The sequence below is a fragment of the Anabrus simplex genome, chromosome 1 (genome assembly GCF_040414725.1).
Source record: "Anabrus simplex isolate iqAnaSimp1 chromosome 1, ASM4041472v1, whole genome shotgun sequence".
Lineage (NCBI taxonomy): Eukaryota > Metazoa > Arthropoda > Insecta > Orthoptera > Tettigoniidae > Anabrus > Anabrus simplex.
Window position 1 is genome coordinate 522,524,075 of NC_090265.1, and position 17,833 is coordinate 522,541,907.

General features: G+C 39.7%; 1 protein-coding gene across 1 annotated transcript in view; it reads right to left on the reverse strand.

Moving 5' to 3' along the window:
• The window catches only part of Ufm1 (Ubiquitin-fold modifier 1), a 99,591-nt gene that overhangs the window by 30,163 nt on the left and 51,595 nt on the right, over positions 1–17,833 (reverse strand). The window contains exon 3 of the mRNA XM_067135445.2: positions 5,822–5,952. Coding sequence (XP_066991546.1) covers positions 5,822–5,952 — 131 coding nt within the window. The remainder of the gene's footprint in view (positions 1–5,821; positions 5,953–17,833) is intronic.

Sequence of the window (17,833 nt, forward strand, 5' to 3'; positions counted from 1 at the left end):
GAATGGTGGAAGGAAAGAGGAAGATGGAGAAGTGCCATAAATACCTCGACCCGGCAGGAGCTGGATAAGGGGAAATGATGATGATGAAGGTAGTCAAATTGTGATTTTAAGATACGCTGTTTAATTAATATTATTACGCCAAGTGTTGGGCAGTGTAACCAGATACCTTCAATGTAGGAAATGACACTGGAACCCACCAAGCAGCATCTGGTGAGAGGTGTCTGTACACCATGTTACAAGTGGCCTGATCAACTGCTGGCAATAGTTGTGAAATACCTTGCTACCCCCATCGTGCTAATAGCTTATAATTAAAGTTCATGATGGATCTAGGTCTGGATCAAGACTAGGGTGTTCCCCACAAGAGATGTGTAAAGCTTCAACCTTGGGAGTACTATGAGAAATGCAGGACCAGGGAATAACATCAAGAAAAGGAAGAAAGATGAAAAGGTAAAGTTTGCCACTGTTGAAATCATTACCCTGAATGGTGAAACCGTACAGTGTCCTGTACAGCTCACTGGAATTATGGGTGCCTTTCTACCTCATTAAAATCACTCCTAAAGGTCGCGTCATTGGTAGTAGTATGGGCGATGGGGACCGAGCAGCGTCCGGCCAGAATGGAACTCGCGAAAGAGTGCCTGGAAAACAAAGGGAAGACTGAGCAGGAGCCAAGCCCCCGCAAAAAGACCCTCTCAACTTGCAGAGAGAGCTAGAAGAGGACACGATGCTGGAGTAGTCAGATACGCCCCGAGGTGTGGCCTAGCTTCCCAGAGTTCCAAACTAACATAAGGAACTTCCAGTTTTTTATGCAAGTTTCACGAGTGCCAACGTCGGATTTTGGCGCGTAAACATGGGATGATATTTTGGTCCAGACATAGGAAAATTATGTGAGACACACCAATGAATAGAGCTGAATTTTCTGCGCTTCCCAGACTAAAGATATGTAATACTTTATTCAGGGGAAGAAAGGAGGTCACCAGATGTCCAGATTTAACAGATTGCAAACACATGTGAATACAGGAGCGTCACCCAAGCTAAGAGTCGCGCTCAAAAGATGACTCCACCCCCGAGGGATGCTAATGAAATAATTAAAGGCTGGAGTCGAATTACGGGATAATTGCCAATCGTTGGTTAAGCGCACCTGGATCAATAACAAGAGGAAAAAGAGGGCTACAATATCCACTATTTAAATGGTCTGAATTCCTGGGGTGAAAGGAGCTCTTGTCCTTAATGAACCGTGAATCGCTGACGCCCATTATCTTCCGGTGCGTATATCATAAAAGCTGAGCTGACCCTCGCTGAAGACAGTTCTTAGCGGGTCGTTGAGAGGGGACATTGTGTCACATTGTGCCCCAGTTTTACAGTCAGAACCCTACTGACCACATCTTAACTTAGTGCTATTGTATCCGTCTCAGCCGGGAAATACGAAGCGTTTGTGAAGTGCAGACGGGAAGCCAAGCGAGCCTAGGCGAATGTGTCTGTGCCGCGTGTCAGTAAATAAGCTGCAAGTAGAGTTTATAAACGAGTAGCAGTTTCGGCTATGAACAATGCCAGCCTAAATGAGTCCGTGATATTAGTAAATTGGTATCACCCAAGTTGCTACTCTAAGTCAGGGGCTCAGGTGTTGTGAGCTACCCGATTCATACTGTGAACGCGCTCGCTGTAAGTGGCATGACCTGCTTGTTCGTGGTGTAGACTCTGTGTTCGTGTCGTGGTAACAGCAGGACCGTGTGACGAGTTGTGGAGTGTTACCCCTTGGATTACTTTAAGATTTCAGCAGTGAACAAGCCAGTCAGAATGTCGGACCTGTGTGTACCAGGGTCACAGGACAGCACGCTCGACGCCAGCACCGAGGTCATGCAGGAGTAAACTCCACCATGGGTCTCCTGTGGAAGGAGAAACCACGGCCACCAAGCAGATGAGTTGATGTCAAATATAAATTTCTTAAGCACGATAATATATAACCGGGGATAGGATGAGTTTTCCTTTGTTAATACTTAAATTGTTGTAAAATAATGCATGTCCTAATATGGGAATTTATTGTTCTTTAAAATGTTAACATAAATTCAAGGGAGCTAACTCCCGGACGACCCATTTTTTTTCTTCTTAATGATTAGTTTATCATGAGGGGTTATTCTTAGTAATATGTGGTGTATCCTAGCAAGTAAGGGAGACAAGGATAGGAGAATATTTGAGTTTCCCTTAGGGGTGGCTGGAACAATACAAAATTAGCAGAGAAAATCATGTCCAGAGGTTGCTAGTTAATGTCCAACATGGTGATTGTATTTGCTGGGGAAACTCATGGGTCAATCAGAGGATGCATGCGTAATTTACACATATGATAAGTGCATGTACAGCAAGAGAGAAGAAATCCTGACCGAGAGAGAGGTGCATTATGTTATTTAGGTATAATAGTGAGGGACAGTTCGCGAGTTTCCCGTGATTCTTGATTATTTAACCAGAAAGATATGGATTTTTTTTTTTTGTATGCAACCGGCTGAGATCCAGAGAAGCCAGACTCTTATGTACGGTAGAAATATAAATATATGCAACTCTGGGCGGTAAGCGAAGAAGTTGTGGAACGTGGAATCAAGGAATCAGGAGAGTCCTATGCCCAAAGTAAGAAGATACGCGATATGAAACGTAATGAGAGGGCCGAATGCCCAGATAGTTTCTGATGAGATAATTTGGAAGTGATGGTGCTCATGAAAAGAATGAGAAGGTATAGAATAAATGAGTATTTCATGGGAATTCTACGGTAAGATGAATAAACAAATGGGCCAGAGATATGTGTCTCTCCGAGGAAAAGGAGGCCTGGCCATTAGAATTGAGAGGAGTCAAGAAGCTGACGTAGCTAATGAATGAGTGCTGGCTGCAGTACGGCGAATGACCCACCCTTTCTTTTCCTTTTTTTTGTGCAGGTCTGTTCGCCCCTTCGTGACAGAAGGGGACCTGCTGTCCTATTGTCGCAAGACTCGGGCTCTGGGTTTTCACCGTGCTCTTTTGTTTGGTTTAAATGGCTTAGCAAGGAATACTTATATAATGATAATATCACGGTGATTTAAAAGGTAATTAATAAATGAATATGGATCTCTCCCCAATGTCCGGTGATATGAGACCGTAGCTAGTTCGAGATTTCTCTTTCAGAAATGCACCTCTCGGTCGGAGTCATATGTTCGAGCCCAGGTCGGATGGGCTGACGCAATGATACTGATGACCATGTTTTTCTTACAGGAATGGCCTCTTTTCGGCATGAAGTGTATATATATCTGTGTGTGTTTAGTATATAAGGCGCATCTATTTTGAGTTCAAACAGAACCGTCGTTCAGCGTTGTCTGGTCTTGGTGATAGATAAGGGAAGTCCGGGGTTTAGCTAAATAATATGTGTGTTTTTGTTGTGTATCATGTAAATATCTCTTTGATGTGTCGATTATGTAGCGTAGGGACCGGTTGGTTACGTGCTAAGAATATAATGTATTATGTAAGTGGACATCATCTCATATTACACCATGTGATCGACAGAAGAATAAAATGTAAGGAAACGGCATGAACTTATGAGGGAAAGATGGACGAAAGTGGTCGCCAAACCTCAATTATACCGTTGTGCAGACGACGCCCTTAGGCGAGTCATATTTAGAGTGTTAATTACTTTTCTTTTCCTCCCATATGCGGAGAGTTCATTGTATAGGGTGGTGTATTTTCCTTCTTTTATTATGTCATATTTTGAATAAATTAGTATTCGTAACCCCCATTATATGATTCTTGTCATTTATAGTTATGCTAAGCAGTATCCAGTAATAGTTGAACCCGGAGAATCCTACTTTCATATTACATAAGGCTCCATCTTAAATATGTTTTTTTTTTCTTTCTTTCTTTCTTTCGAACGTAACCACTCCCCAAGTGCTCGAGTTACCGCGGCTAGCCCAGAAAGTAGGAAGGGAATCGGTTCGAAGCTTGTTAGGCTAGTCGAGCCCCCCTTACTCTAGTCTCATCCGTGGGTGTTTACCCAGTTATGTGGAGGCATTCTCATGCACGGGTCTTCCATTCGAAACCCGGAAGGGTGTAATGGGAAAAATTATAATTAGAAAATTTCACAATGGAGCAATGTGTGAACATCAAGTTCTGCTACAAATTGGGGAAAAGAGCAACAGAGATGCATGGAATGTTCGTGCAAATTTACAGGAGGGAAGCAGCAAGCAGAAAATGCCCCTACGCCAGTGCAATATGTATGCACTTATTCCTGGCTCAACGCAGCATGCATGTTCTTGAGCAATCACCGAAATACCCTGATCTGGCTCTTGTGGACTTCTTCGTTTCACCGCCTGAAGAGGGTCATGAAAGGCACACATTTTGCAGACGTGGCAGCCATCCAATATCGTGTGACAGCCGTTCTGTGATCAATTCCTAAAGATTCCTTTGCTGACAGTTTCTGGAAGCTGCATGAGTGTTGCGAAATGTATGTTGTAGCTGATGGCAATTATTTTTAAGCAATAAAGGAAATTTATTTGTATCTTCTGTTTTGTTAGTTTCATGATAGAATTCACTGAACGTCTTAACATACCATGTACAGTAATACATGTTTTTTCTCTGAAAATCTGAATATTTTCAAATCTGAACAGACTACAGTCCCTGTTAGTTTGGATTACCAGGGATCTAATGTGAAAGTAAGGATAGGCACAGAAGGTATTGTGTATTTTAGCAAGTTTCAGGTAACAGCTTCAGAGAGAGTGAGCTAGATAGCTGCAGTCGCTTAAGTGCGGCCAGTATCCAGTAATCGGGAGATAGTGGGTTCGAGCCCCACTGTCGGCAGCCCTGAAGATGGTTTTCCGTGGTTTCCCATATACACACCAGGCAAATGCCAGGGCTGTACCTTAATTAAGGCCACGGCTGCTTCCTTCCACTTCCTAGGTCTTTCCTATCCTATCGTTGGCGTAAAACATATCTGTGTCGGTGCGACTAAAAAAAAAAAAAAAAAAAAAGCTTCAGAAAGCTAGAGTCAGGTAATGGGAAATTTTAGTTCAAAGAAACCAACTTTCAAATAAATTTTTTATTGTAAGTGAAGCATTAAATTCTACAAAAGAAAATTATCTAAAATACCTAAAAGCATCATCGATTCAGTATTATGCTATAGACGCAGTCCCTTGGTCAGTAATACTGCCCTAAGAGGTGACTTAAAGGGGCGACCATGGGATGATTGTATTAGAACCATGAAACTACTTGTGATTAGTACCACCACGTGGGGAACACCATGGGTCGCTTTTACTTGTGCGTAGTACCACTATGTTCGGTACCAATAGGTTTGTGATTAGTAGCAAGAGAGTACGTTGCCAGCTTTTACAGAACCTGTGATTGCACTATATGAGCGATACCATGGGATGAGCTACACCATGCTTCTGGCTTGCCTATGATTAGTACCCACTATATGAGGAACACCAAGGGATAGCGCGAGTCCCTGTGGTTAGTACACATATGTGATGAACACCACAGCTTCGCGTTGCGTTGCCTCTAAATGGCGCCGTAATGTATTACATGTGCAAATTTCATTACCCGTGAGTAGTACCATAATGTGTGGAATACCACGAGTCTATGCTACTTTTGATTAGTATCGCAGCATAACAAATATCATGGTTCTACTTTCCTAGCAATAAGTACCATTATGAGGGGCCGATGACTTGGATTTTGGACCCCTTTGGACTAAAAGAACATGATGAATTTTTTTTATGAACCCTTAACAGGAAAAAAAAGTTTTTTTATTCTCTGCCACTATGCAAAAGTAGGCTAGTAATAACTACTGGATAACTTATGAACAGAGAAACATATTTACCAGCATTTTGTTGAGGGTTTATTCCAATGCCATCATCTGTGATGATGGCTGAAGTCGCTGGAGGAACTTTGAACTCCTCTGCAGCAAATTTCAAAACAGCTGTAAATGGAGTGTTTTCAGGGACACTCAGTCTAGAAGTCAACAAAAAGAGAGTAATTAGTTGAATTGAATCCATATCATTACATTTACTTAATTATTTATTCATGCACAAATTCAATTAACAGTTATTGGGATAGATATGACTGGAGAAATTTCCAAGTATTATTTTATCTTGAGTTCGCATAGCATTATCCAAGTAATAATCATACAATTTCTGTTCACTAGGCTATTCAATGAAAAACTTCAGCAATAAATACAATCCGATGTTATTCACACGGTATGGGTCACAGCCACTACTATGCAAGATAAAATATTTGGTCAGTGTTGTTATAATTGATGAGATTTACAACAACAACAAACTCAACATTATGAGAATATCCAAACCATGAGACAGAATACTTGGATTAAGAAGCAACTTCATATCGTTGTTGCACCTAGAAAAACTGCTAAGTGATATATTTCAACATAGAACACTGACCAGAAAGGTTCTGTCATCTGGATTAATTATATCAATGAATTTTCATTCTAAGTGATACATGTGATGAAGGTCAGTATTTTTCCAACATTGTAACATAGCAGTATCCAATATATCCATTTCAAGATAAGGTTTCAACTGCTGGTGGTAAGACTTCAAAATTGCATAATACGTTATACAAGGATGTATGGATGTATTAATTTTCTACTAATGCAGATGATTTTCATCACAAAGATAAGAAAATATCACTAATCATTTTTTAATGAGAAACCATAAATATAAATGCATTCATAATGTTAACGCCTAATTGACACAGATTTATAAAGTCAGCACCCATGATCACATAAAACAGATACAGATTATTGCTAATCAATTTCAGTAGTAATTCTTCTTCTTCTTCTTCTTCTTCTTCTTCTTCTTCTTCTTCTTCTTCTTCTTCTTCTTCTTCTTCTTCTTCTTCTTCTTCTTCTTCTTCTTCTTCTTCTTCTTCTTCTTCTTCTTCTTCTTCTTCTTCTTCTTCTTCTTCTTCTTATTATTATTATTATTATTATTATTATTATTATTATTATTATTATTATTATTATTATTATTATTATTATTATTATTATTATTATTATCATCATCATCATTAAAGCCCAGATGTTGATGGCCTGAAGAATATTAGAAAATGCACTTAATAATGTTAGAAATGACTTCATTAAATGATTAAAAGTCAACAAAATGCATTATAAAATGTAAAAAATTATGTTTAAAATTAATATCTAAAAATCTTCAGAAAATAACAGGTTGGACACAAACTTACAAAGTACATAATATAGGCCTTTTATTTGGAGGCTTCTTGAAGACAAAGAACACACAATACAATGCAGAATAATTGAAAAAGAAATAGTCTACAAAAACATTTAAATTTATAAGATATAACTTAAGAATATAATTTCTACAAAATTTAAGATAAAATATGATTCGGAAACAAAGACTCGAAAGAACAGGAGTAAGGCTACTTAATTATATGTTCTTTTAATTTATCTTAGTTTGAGGTGCACTGGACTACAAATGTCACTTTCAAGTTCTGGAAAGTAAGGATCTGCAATTATCTGCCAACAAGTTTTTATACCTCGAAAAGCAGCATTCAACATCAGCTGATGTGACGGAATCATACTTGAAGTGGGGAAGATCGTTTGCTGTTAGATCTTCCTTAATCCCATCCCATGGAGTAGTTTTTGCCCCGCATGACACAAAGTTTTATATACGGTATTTTTGTCCAGCACTTTTTCTTTAGTTTAAATGCAATAGCTGTAGCAATTTCACCACCAGTGTTGTTATTATCAGAACCAGCTGTTTAATTAGTGAAATTGAATCTACCATTGCCTCACCTTTCCTTTCCAGTAAAGTGGTAGTTGTCAAAAATAATGCAAAGTTCGACTTAAATGCCAAACTACCCTCCATGCTTGATTCAGAGTGGACAACATTATTCTGTGGACTGACGAGACGCATTTTACTCTGGAGGGTGCAGTGAATGCACAGAACTGTCGCATATGGAGTTTGACACCTCCAAATATTGAGCAATGTGTATTGAAGCAGCTTCTTCACAGTCAAAACCCTGTAATATTTCTTCACTACCTGGACATTTTTGTAATAAAACAAGCATGCATTTACCATATGCCCCAGCATGTGACTATGTTATGCTGGTACCGCAATATCGGGAGCATCTACTTTGAATTGTGTAACTCATAAGGGGGCTTTTAAGAAAATCTTTTTAACATTCGCCACAAGCCTGTCTACATAGGGATGATTTGCTCGTGTTTCTTCACAAACTTCAATGCAGGCCACGCGCTAGGCATGTGATGTACCATTTTAAAGCGAAGTGCCTTCAATGAATTACTTGCTCGTACCATATATGGTGCTGCGTCACTTAAAAATAACAGCACATTATCATGTTTTATACAATCAGGCCACAGAAAAAGCATAGTACTGCCAAACAATTTGGATATCGACGAGTAAGCGGTCAGAACATGCAATATTCTGTAATTCTGATGTCAAAATGTTCTTCCAGTAGAAGTGCATAGTGTCAGTTCCTTGGTTGTTGCTTGGTGACATATGTTGATTACTTTTGTAAAGTGAATCTTCGTTGTAATGTGAGAAAGTTGAACTTTTCCATGTGAAACGTAATACCTATTGGGAAGAGAGACCGTGCACTACTTAGTGAAGTTGTTTTATCAGAATGGCAGCAATAGCAACACTGCATTGTGGGAATATTGCCAACAGAAACCGGCAGAGAAGAGGTCCCATGACAAGTAATGGGCTAAAGAAAATGATTAAGAAATTCGAGGAAACAGGTGAATTAGGTGTCGCACCAGGGAGAGGACGGCAGCCCATCCCTATGGATGTTGTTGATAAAATTGCTGTATCAGACCGTGCAGCAAATTCTCCCAATTCTGTAACCAGTGCTCGAGCTGTGTCACGTGAATTGTCGCTACCCTGGTCAACAGTTCACAAGATTTTGCGGCTCATTTTACACTGATATCCCTACAAATTTCATACTGTTCACAAATTGAAACCCCAAGATGTTGCACAATGCCGTAACTTTGCCCTTTGGTTTCTGGCGCGCGTGGAAGTGGACAACATGTGACCGGGGAATATTATGTGGATTGACGAGGCGCATTTTACTATGGAGGGTGCAGTGAATGCACAGAACTGTCGCATATGGGGTTTGACACCTCCATATATTGTGCAGGAACAAATATTGCATTCAGCTTACTTGACTGTTTGGTGTGGTTTTACAAACTTTTTCATTCTCAGTCCGTTTTTCTTTGAGGAGATGACCCCTTGTGGGCCTGTTAGGTGTACAGTGACATCCGCACATTATAGGGATCTCCTTGTGCAACATTCGATTCCAGCTTTGCAAGAACGCAATTGTGACCACACCATAATTTTCATGCAAGATGGTGCAACACCACATATCACTCGCCAGATGAAAGAATTGCTTGGAGAAACCTTCAGTAACGACTGCATTATCTCTAGGCGTTTTACAGATGCGTGGCCTTCAAGGTCCCCCTGACCTAAATCCACGTGAATTCTGGTTGTGGGGATATTTGAAAGATCGTGTCTATCAGGGACATGTCTTGTCTCTGCCTGATCTAGAGGCTAGTATACGACGACACGCCGCTCTGATTTCACCCGATATAGGCTACTGTGGGCAATTGTCAACCATGCTGTGTTACGGATGCAGCATGTTCCTGAGTTTGGAGATCGTACTGAACAGTGTTTGTAACCATAAATACCAATAAACCTCCCAGAACCACTGTTATCATGTGTTCGATCTTTCCTGCCTTTTTTCTCTGACCCCTACCATTGCTTTAAGTGCCATATTTTTGCCTGGCGGCAAAACTCTGAACTAATAATTTTGGTCGCATAATTCATGAGGATATTGTGTAGTTAGCATATCTACATAATTTCAGACTCCTACGACCATTACAGCCCGTGCTGTACCGCACTGAATACCATAACTTTAATTTTGGACACCTGGTACTACGGTTGCAACAACAAATCACACTTTTGATTCATATCACAAGCAGTGAATGAAGAATGAGTGACTACACTTATCACCAATGTTCACTCCATCTAAATTAATTGAGAACCCCTTTGGTTTAGTAAACTATTAAGAGCAATCACATTTGTATAGCGTGGTGATTCAATATGCATTCTTCAAGAGTGGTTACAAATCTGTTGAACTCGACAACAACTGTATGAAATGCCGCTCCTATTATTTTCTTCGAGCAGATGCTTTCTGCACCACCCAAAAGTAAACTTTAGGTCATATCCTGCAGATAAGATTTTCCATTAGCAATAAATTCTGTATTAGGCAAGAAACATGGTGCTTTCCCTACTTTGAAGATTGTTAAGAAGGAAGCTATACTCTTTCAGTGTTGAATCAGATTATGCAACTTTAAAGTTATCAGTCTGTAATAATAATAATAATAATAATAATAATAATAATAATATACTTTTAATTCTTTAATGAAGTTGTTTTAGTGTATTCATTGTCTTAGGCATCCTCCAAGTGGAGGAAGATTTTAAAAATTAAAAAAATCACATGTAACTAAGGTTCAGAAGTTTATAACTAAAAAAACAAAATATGCACGGAAATATGCCCTAAAAACTAGCTAAACATGACCAAAAAATAGGTAAAAGATTTCTAATGGAATTTAGTGATAGGTAGCAAACATGAGTGTATTACGAACATTAAACATCTTATGTACCAAAAAACTGATTAGTGATAATACAGCAGACAGATTAAATCATGCAAACTGACAGAGCTACAGTATATTAAAACTTTCGATATGCATTACATTAAATACCTTACTGCTGCTACCTTAACTTCAGATGCTTTACAAAATATAAAATTGTTCCGTCAGTAGGCCTACTGAAGATCTCTTCGCTCAACTCCTTCACATAATTCTTAATTTTACATCTTCACTGCACTTCACTTTAAGTGTTGTTTTTTTTTTTTTTTTTACAATTGGCTTTACGTCACACCGACACAGATTGGTCTTATGGCATTAATTGGACAGGAAAGGAATAGGAGTGGGAAGGAAGTGATACAGCCCCAGCATTTGCCTGGTGTGAAAATGGGAAACCACGGAGAACAATCTTCAGTGCTGCAAACAGTGGAGTTTGAACCCACTGTCTCCCGAATACAAACTCACAGCTAACCGCACGGCCAACTCGATTGGTCACTTTAGATGTGATAGGATCCACTGTAGTACTAGAAGTATAACTAATCTGTTGAAATTCGTTGGTGGTGAACAGGGAAGGGGGCTTTATACTCGGCGACAAACTATGACGACCTCATATCGCACCACTAATCTCTAGCTGCAGTCCAGTGTCTATTAGCAGCTTATAAGATTTACTATGTCTACTGTAGCTGGAGTTGCCAAATCGTGTACTACACTCGACACAAAGAAAGGGTACAGACTGAAGATAGTATGGAAGAAAGTGGTTTGGCAACCTCTCCACACCAAACAAGGATTACTTGAACTCATTAACTCAGCAGGGTGCATGGTGCGACTGACTGCTGGCTTCTAGGAAATGAGACCGTCAAGGATGAACCGCAAGCGATAAATATCATTATGGATCCATATTGAAGATACTATACTGTAGGATGCCAATTAGTTTATTAATAATATCACTTATGAATACATTAAAATTTTAAACAATTAGGAATTTATCATTATTACCATATGAATGTGAGACATATTTTGCCTTCCATAGAAGGCATCATCAGTCACTGTACCTCCTCAAGGTTAAATTAGGTACCTGATTTATATTTAAATTATAATTACTAAGAATTAATATTAACATATTTACAGTAGCAGCCAAATTCTCAAACCTGGGACTTCAACTAGACTGCTTTTTTCAGTTTACGACTACGTTCATAAATGGGGCCTCATTTGGCAATCTCTCAAAGTGCTGGAATGTTTTTCCTAGCATTCCAAAATGTAATATTTGACTTCTGAAGTCAGACCACTGCTGCTAGACACTAAGTAGTTACCTTGTCACAACTGGTGATCATCAACCAACGACAGAAATATAGTTATACACGTTGGTGCCGGACATTTGTAATTTTTTTCCTTAGACTGCTCCCATGTAAATATGTTAATATAAATCTTTGTAATTACATTTCCTAACATTTCAAATAGTGTAGTGTCAGAACTTCAAGTCGGACCTCTGCTGATGGACGCCGTTATATGCCTTAAACAACTAGTAATCAACAGCCAACGGCTGATATGTTGTTATTCATATTAATACCGAACATTGTTTTTCTCGTTAGACTGCACCTACTGTAAATATGTTATATATTTAAATTATAATTACTAAGAATTAATATTATCAGGTACCTGATTTAACCTTAAGGAGGTTAAGTGACTGATGATGCCTTCTATGAAAGGCGAAACATGTCTCACATTCATATGGTAATAATGATAAATTCCTAATTGTTTAAAATTTTTAATGTACTGAATAGGTGATATTATTAATAAACTAATTAGCATCCTACAGTATAGTATCCTCAATAAGGATTCATTCATATGGTAATAATAATAAATCTCTAATTGTTAAAAATGTTAATGTATTGAATAGGTGATATTATTAATAAACTAACTAGCATTCTACAGGGAAGAACTGGATGAGAGAAAACATGCAATTTCCTTGTTTGCTAACTGCTTCTCAGCTAAATATATCTACTGAAGTGACATCTTCAATGAGATGTCCGCACAACAGATCTATACTATAATCTATCAGCTTCATTGTCCGTATTGATAATTTAAGAACACAAGTATGAAGGATGAGTTTTCCACCTAATCAATACTTTATTTACAAAATGTTTAAAATTATCTACATTAAAACATACTTGTGTTCAACTGATCTTTCTCGGAATCAGGTCTTCTAAACCTGCTACCTGTATATTCCAGGAAAGGAAAGTATGTCTACTACAGTATTTGAAAATCCTGTGTTCGAAACTCAACATAGATAACATGTACCTTGTTAAAAACTATCAAAATATGACCTTATATAATTAAAATTTAAATGGGGTCAAGGAATCATCATTTACACTTATTTTTCAGATTTCTGGTAACCTTACATATAACAATCTGTTTTTCAATGTGATACAAACCGTATATCCACATCATGTTATCTCCTAAAATAGCAAGAATTCATCTGTTGGACAAAGAAAAACATTCTTGGTTTCTTTATCCACAGATCGACATGAAAGTAGGTTTTTAAAAATTATTATTTTAAACTGGGAATCCTACAGTTTGACGCATGTACATCCATATCACACAAAATTTGCATACTTTACAGTTGAACAAGAGTAGGCCACTGCTGTAGTCCTCATTAACTGATGTGTTTCACTTTATAAATAGATTATGCCTTATTAATTTAAACACGATTAAAAATCTTCCCTTTAAATGATGGAAGGTTTCCTCATTGTCCCCTAATCCATACGATATGAATAAAATCACGTCTCTGTCAACAGGAGCTGATGGACTAGAAGTTAGGCCCCTTTAAACAACAATCATCTTCATTGATGTTGTTGAATTTAGGTATAGTATTCTTTAACCAGATACAAAGGAAAATTTTACACACCTTCATTATAGACTTAAGTCTCTCAGCATTTAGTCTGCAGGCATCTGTGAATGAACAAAGTGCCAAAAGCTCTGTGACCTCTTCTACTTCTATACTTCTTACTTCAAAATCATAAAAAAATTATAAGCGAATGATGTGATTATGTTTGGTAAAATTGAGTAAGTAGATATATTTGAAGACTAAAAACAAGTGGTGTTGGAGATTTCCTCCCTGACCTGATTGCCTGAACATGGCAACAAGGAAAATACACCAAATGAACAGAATGAGGAAATATTGTACCCACTGTATCTGAAAGGTGACCTAATGGAAAGTAATAACTACCACGGAATCACACTTTTGAATCTGGAATACAAAATACTCAGATACCCTGTCAAAGAGAATTAACAGAATATGTTTCTTGAACGCCTTGTGTGTTACAGTACTTTCGACACAACTGGTACCAGTGGCCTTATTGCACAGAATGAGACCTTGTGTATTCAAAGCAGGAAACATCTAAGTCATACTGACACTATAGTCTTCGTCCTGCAATGCGGTTCCAAGAGACCCATATGTCGGTGTGTCGTAGCAAAGTTGTCATTTGCAAAGTTTGTATACCTTTGAGCGAAAACAATGACACACATTAACCATGTACAAGTTGAAGAGCAGTCACTTCGATCCAGGAAAGGTAGACTTTTCGGCATGTTGCCAAGGACTTAAATGTCTCCCCGTCTATCATTTATCGATACGATACATGTCAGTTCACTGTGAGGATTGGAGGAAGGTGGTCGACACATTACAACTCAAAACGATGACAGATATCTGGTCATTTCTGCATAGCACCGCTCATGCCTGAGAACTGCAACAAGACCTCAGAAGGGCACCACGAATCACAGTACCCAATCAGACCGTAAGGAACAGGTTATGCGAAAGGAATTCAAGGCCCAGAAGACCTGTTCGAGGGCCTTAATTAATGCAACATCATCAAGCAGGTCACCTTCTGTCTGTCCATCACTACATCAATTGGCAACTTTGCCAATGAAGAGCTGTGTTGTTCACAGACATGTCACAATTTCCTCTGACTCAAAGTGATAGCCATGTATGTTTATGGAGGGGGCCCTAGTGAGCGTTACTTGCCAATTGTGGTAGAGCAAGTAGACAGATTCAGACCAGGTTCTGTGATGGTGTAGGGTGGCGTAAGTGTCAACAGTTGTACAGATCTTGCTGCTGTCCATGGCCACCTTGCTGCCAGGGAGTCCATCAACCAGATCTTGTTAGACCATGTGGCGATTGCTGCATAGGGCTTTTGGTCCTGAATTCCTTCCCATGCATGACAACGCCACAGCGTATGTAGCAAGCGACACCAGAGATGTCCTGAGAATGCTTCCCATTCAAACGAGGTAAATGGCCAGCAGTAAACCCGACCTGAATCATAGTGAGCATGTGTGGGACATGCTTGACAGACATGTTCATGGTCATCCTGTTGCACACCACAGACTCTCCAGGAACTCTCTCAGGCTCTCACTGAAGAATGGGAAGTCATACCCTAGAGTAACCTTTGTATAATTGTACGGAGTATGCCACGTAGGTGTCAGGCTGTGATTAAGTGCTTATGAGGGCATACATGATACTAAAGCTCTTAAACTTGGAAGAAAATCAAACTGGATGAACGGCTATTCCCACTTTGTTTTTGACACTGTTTGGACATTTACACACCGTTTTCCAAAAAATGAATGAGAACCAAATTATGTTCTGATGTGTAATTTATCTGTTAAGTGTGCAGGCTTATCTGGTAGCATTGCTATTGTCAATTATTATTCTATGCAGACTCTTATCATTGACTGTTTGAGAAACTGAAGCATATCAGCAATGATTCAGACAAGAAAAGTCAACAGCTGATTAAACATTTAATGTGCACTAAATTATGGAGAGGACTATTGAGTTCAGAACTGGTTCTTATCTATTTATTGATTATAAGGGTATGTATGACAGTAACAACATAGACCAGCTTTTCTGTGCTTTGAGGGAGGTGAGAATAGGAAGAAAATGGACAAGAATGACGGAAGTCATAGTAACATAAGAAGGTGCATACAACTTTTGAAAATTAAATATGTCCCATGGCAATGAAATGTACTGGTTCGTTTGCTACACAAAATTGTACAAGAGAAACTCATGGATTTGGTGATGATTAAGGTGATATAGCTTATAGTTTGCTTGTCTTCCTCAGATACCATTAGTCATATATGTGGGCTAAGAGGAGGCTGTAGAGTCCTATCCTAGAACCACAAACTCTACCACACTGAATCTCCTGCAGTTAGGGGCGGTAGATCACATCCATAGCTTCCTATTATGTTGTGTAGGAGGTGGCTGAAAGGGGGACTAGGGGCTTTCAATTTGAGAGCAAGGGTTGGTGACCACGGTTCCCCCAGCTGAGTCTAGCACTGCTTCTGTTGTAACCAAGATTGAAATTTACCAAACACAACTTTTATTGCTTCACTTTATGATATTTACACAAATAACTGAAATTTATTTTGAAGCAAAAAGGAATATTGAATCTTAAGAAAAGTCTGTCTTTATACAATATGTACAGGTTTACAGTCTTTATATACACTTCTATCTTGAAAAGATAGTCTCTGTGAATTGACACGTTGATAGTCGAGAACTATCTGGCACACTAACATAAATGTCTTTGAGAGTCCTTGTTTGTTGAAGTGCCTGAATTCCTAAAAAGCAAGTTCAATTGATTGAAGAAATTCCACCTAGCGAAACTAAGGGAGCTTGCATAACTTAGGGAATGAAAATGGCGTGTAAAAGAATTACGGAACATAGGCAGCGGAAATAGGTAAGGGAGCGGTGACCAGAGGTGAAACCTCGTACTGCCAGAAATTCAGTCCACCTGGTCGAAGCACATTTTCAAGAGGAGTAGCCTCCGTGCTCGACGTAGGGTGTATTCTGGAGCTGGACACCGGGGCGAGTGGGCAAGTGAGCAGGCAGGGAGCTCCTATTTATAGTACACTCGATGGTCAGGCACGCGCACTGAGGGCTGCGCGTCGAAGCTAGCAGAATGATACACAGGCGCGCGTGCAGCTGGCTGGTGGAGCGAGAAAGGGAGCGCCGGACATACAACACCCTCCCCTCCTAAATACGCCGGTACGGCGTGAAACGGCGGCGGCGCTGGCGGCGACTGCGATGCTGGGGCGGAGCTGCTGATGTCGCTGTTGTATTGTCCGGAGCTGGAACTGGGCGGAGTGGCGCTGGCTCGTCCTGAAAGGAACCCATTGTTATTAAATGATCTAAAGCGCGTTCAGCAATAGATTTATCTGGTTTAGCAATAGCATCAATAGCTGGACAGGGGCGGTAGCGCAGACGTATCTGATCTTGATGGCGGCAGATACGTTTCTCCGTAGTCTGTATCTCGTATAGGCGATGACCCAAAGATCTGCAGATGACTCCAGGTATCCAGAGTGGGTTGGATTTGAATGTCCTGGTGTAGACCTTGTCGTTGAGGGAGAACTTCGTTGGTGAGGTCTTATGCTGGGCCGGAAGAGGCTGTAACAGAGAAAGTAAAGTTCTGTGAGGTCGTCCATGGAGCTTCTGTGCAGGAGTGATATTATCAGCGCCGGGTAGAGTTCTGTAGGTGTTTAAGAGTTGGAGCAAGGCTTGGTCTTTAGTTAAGCCTGAAGAGACAGCTTTCTTCATACTTCTTTTAAATGTTTGTACGAAGCGTTCAGCTTCACCATTAGATTGAGGGTGAAAAGGTGGTGCTAGGATATGACGAATGCCATTATGTGTACAAAAGTTCTGAAAAGCAGTAGCTGTAAATTGAGGTCCGTTGTCCGAAATGAGTACTTGCGGTAAACCTTCTGTAGTAAAGATTTTCTGGAGAGCACGGATGGTAGCTTCGGTTGTAGTAGTCGAATGCATATCCACGACATATGGAAAGTTTGACAGAGAATCAATGACTATTAACCACATGGAATTGAGGAAAGGACCTGCGAAATCGATGTGAACTCGTTCCCATGGAGTAGTAGCAGGAGGCCATGAAGCAAGATCAGAAGACGGGGCGTTCTGATTCGTTTGACATTGCTCACCATGACGTATTAGCTTTTCGATGGCGGCATCAATACCGGGCCAGTAGCAGTGTTGACGGGCGAGTTGCTTTGTTCTGGAGATACCCCAATGGCTTTGGTGTAATAATCCGAGAACTTGTTTCTGTAGGCTAAGTGGGATAACCACTCGGAAGATGGTGCCTGCTTCTAGTAATACAACTCCGGCACGAGTCGTGAGACGATGCTGCATACGATGATAAGGTGCCA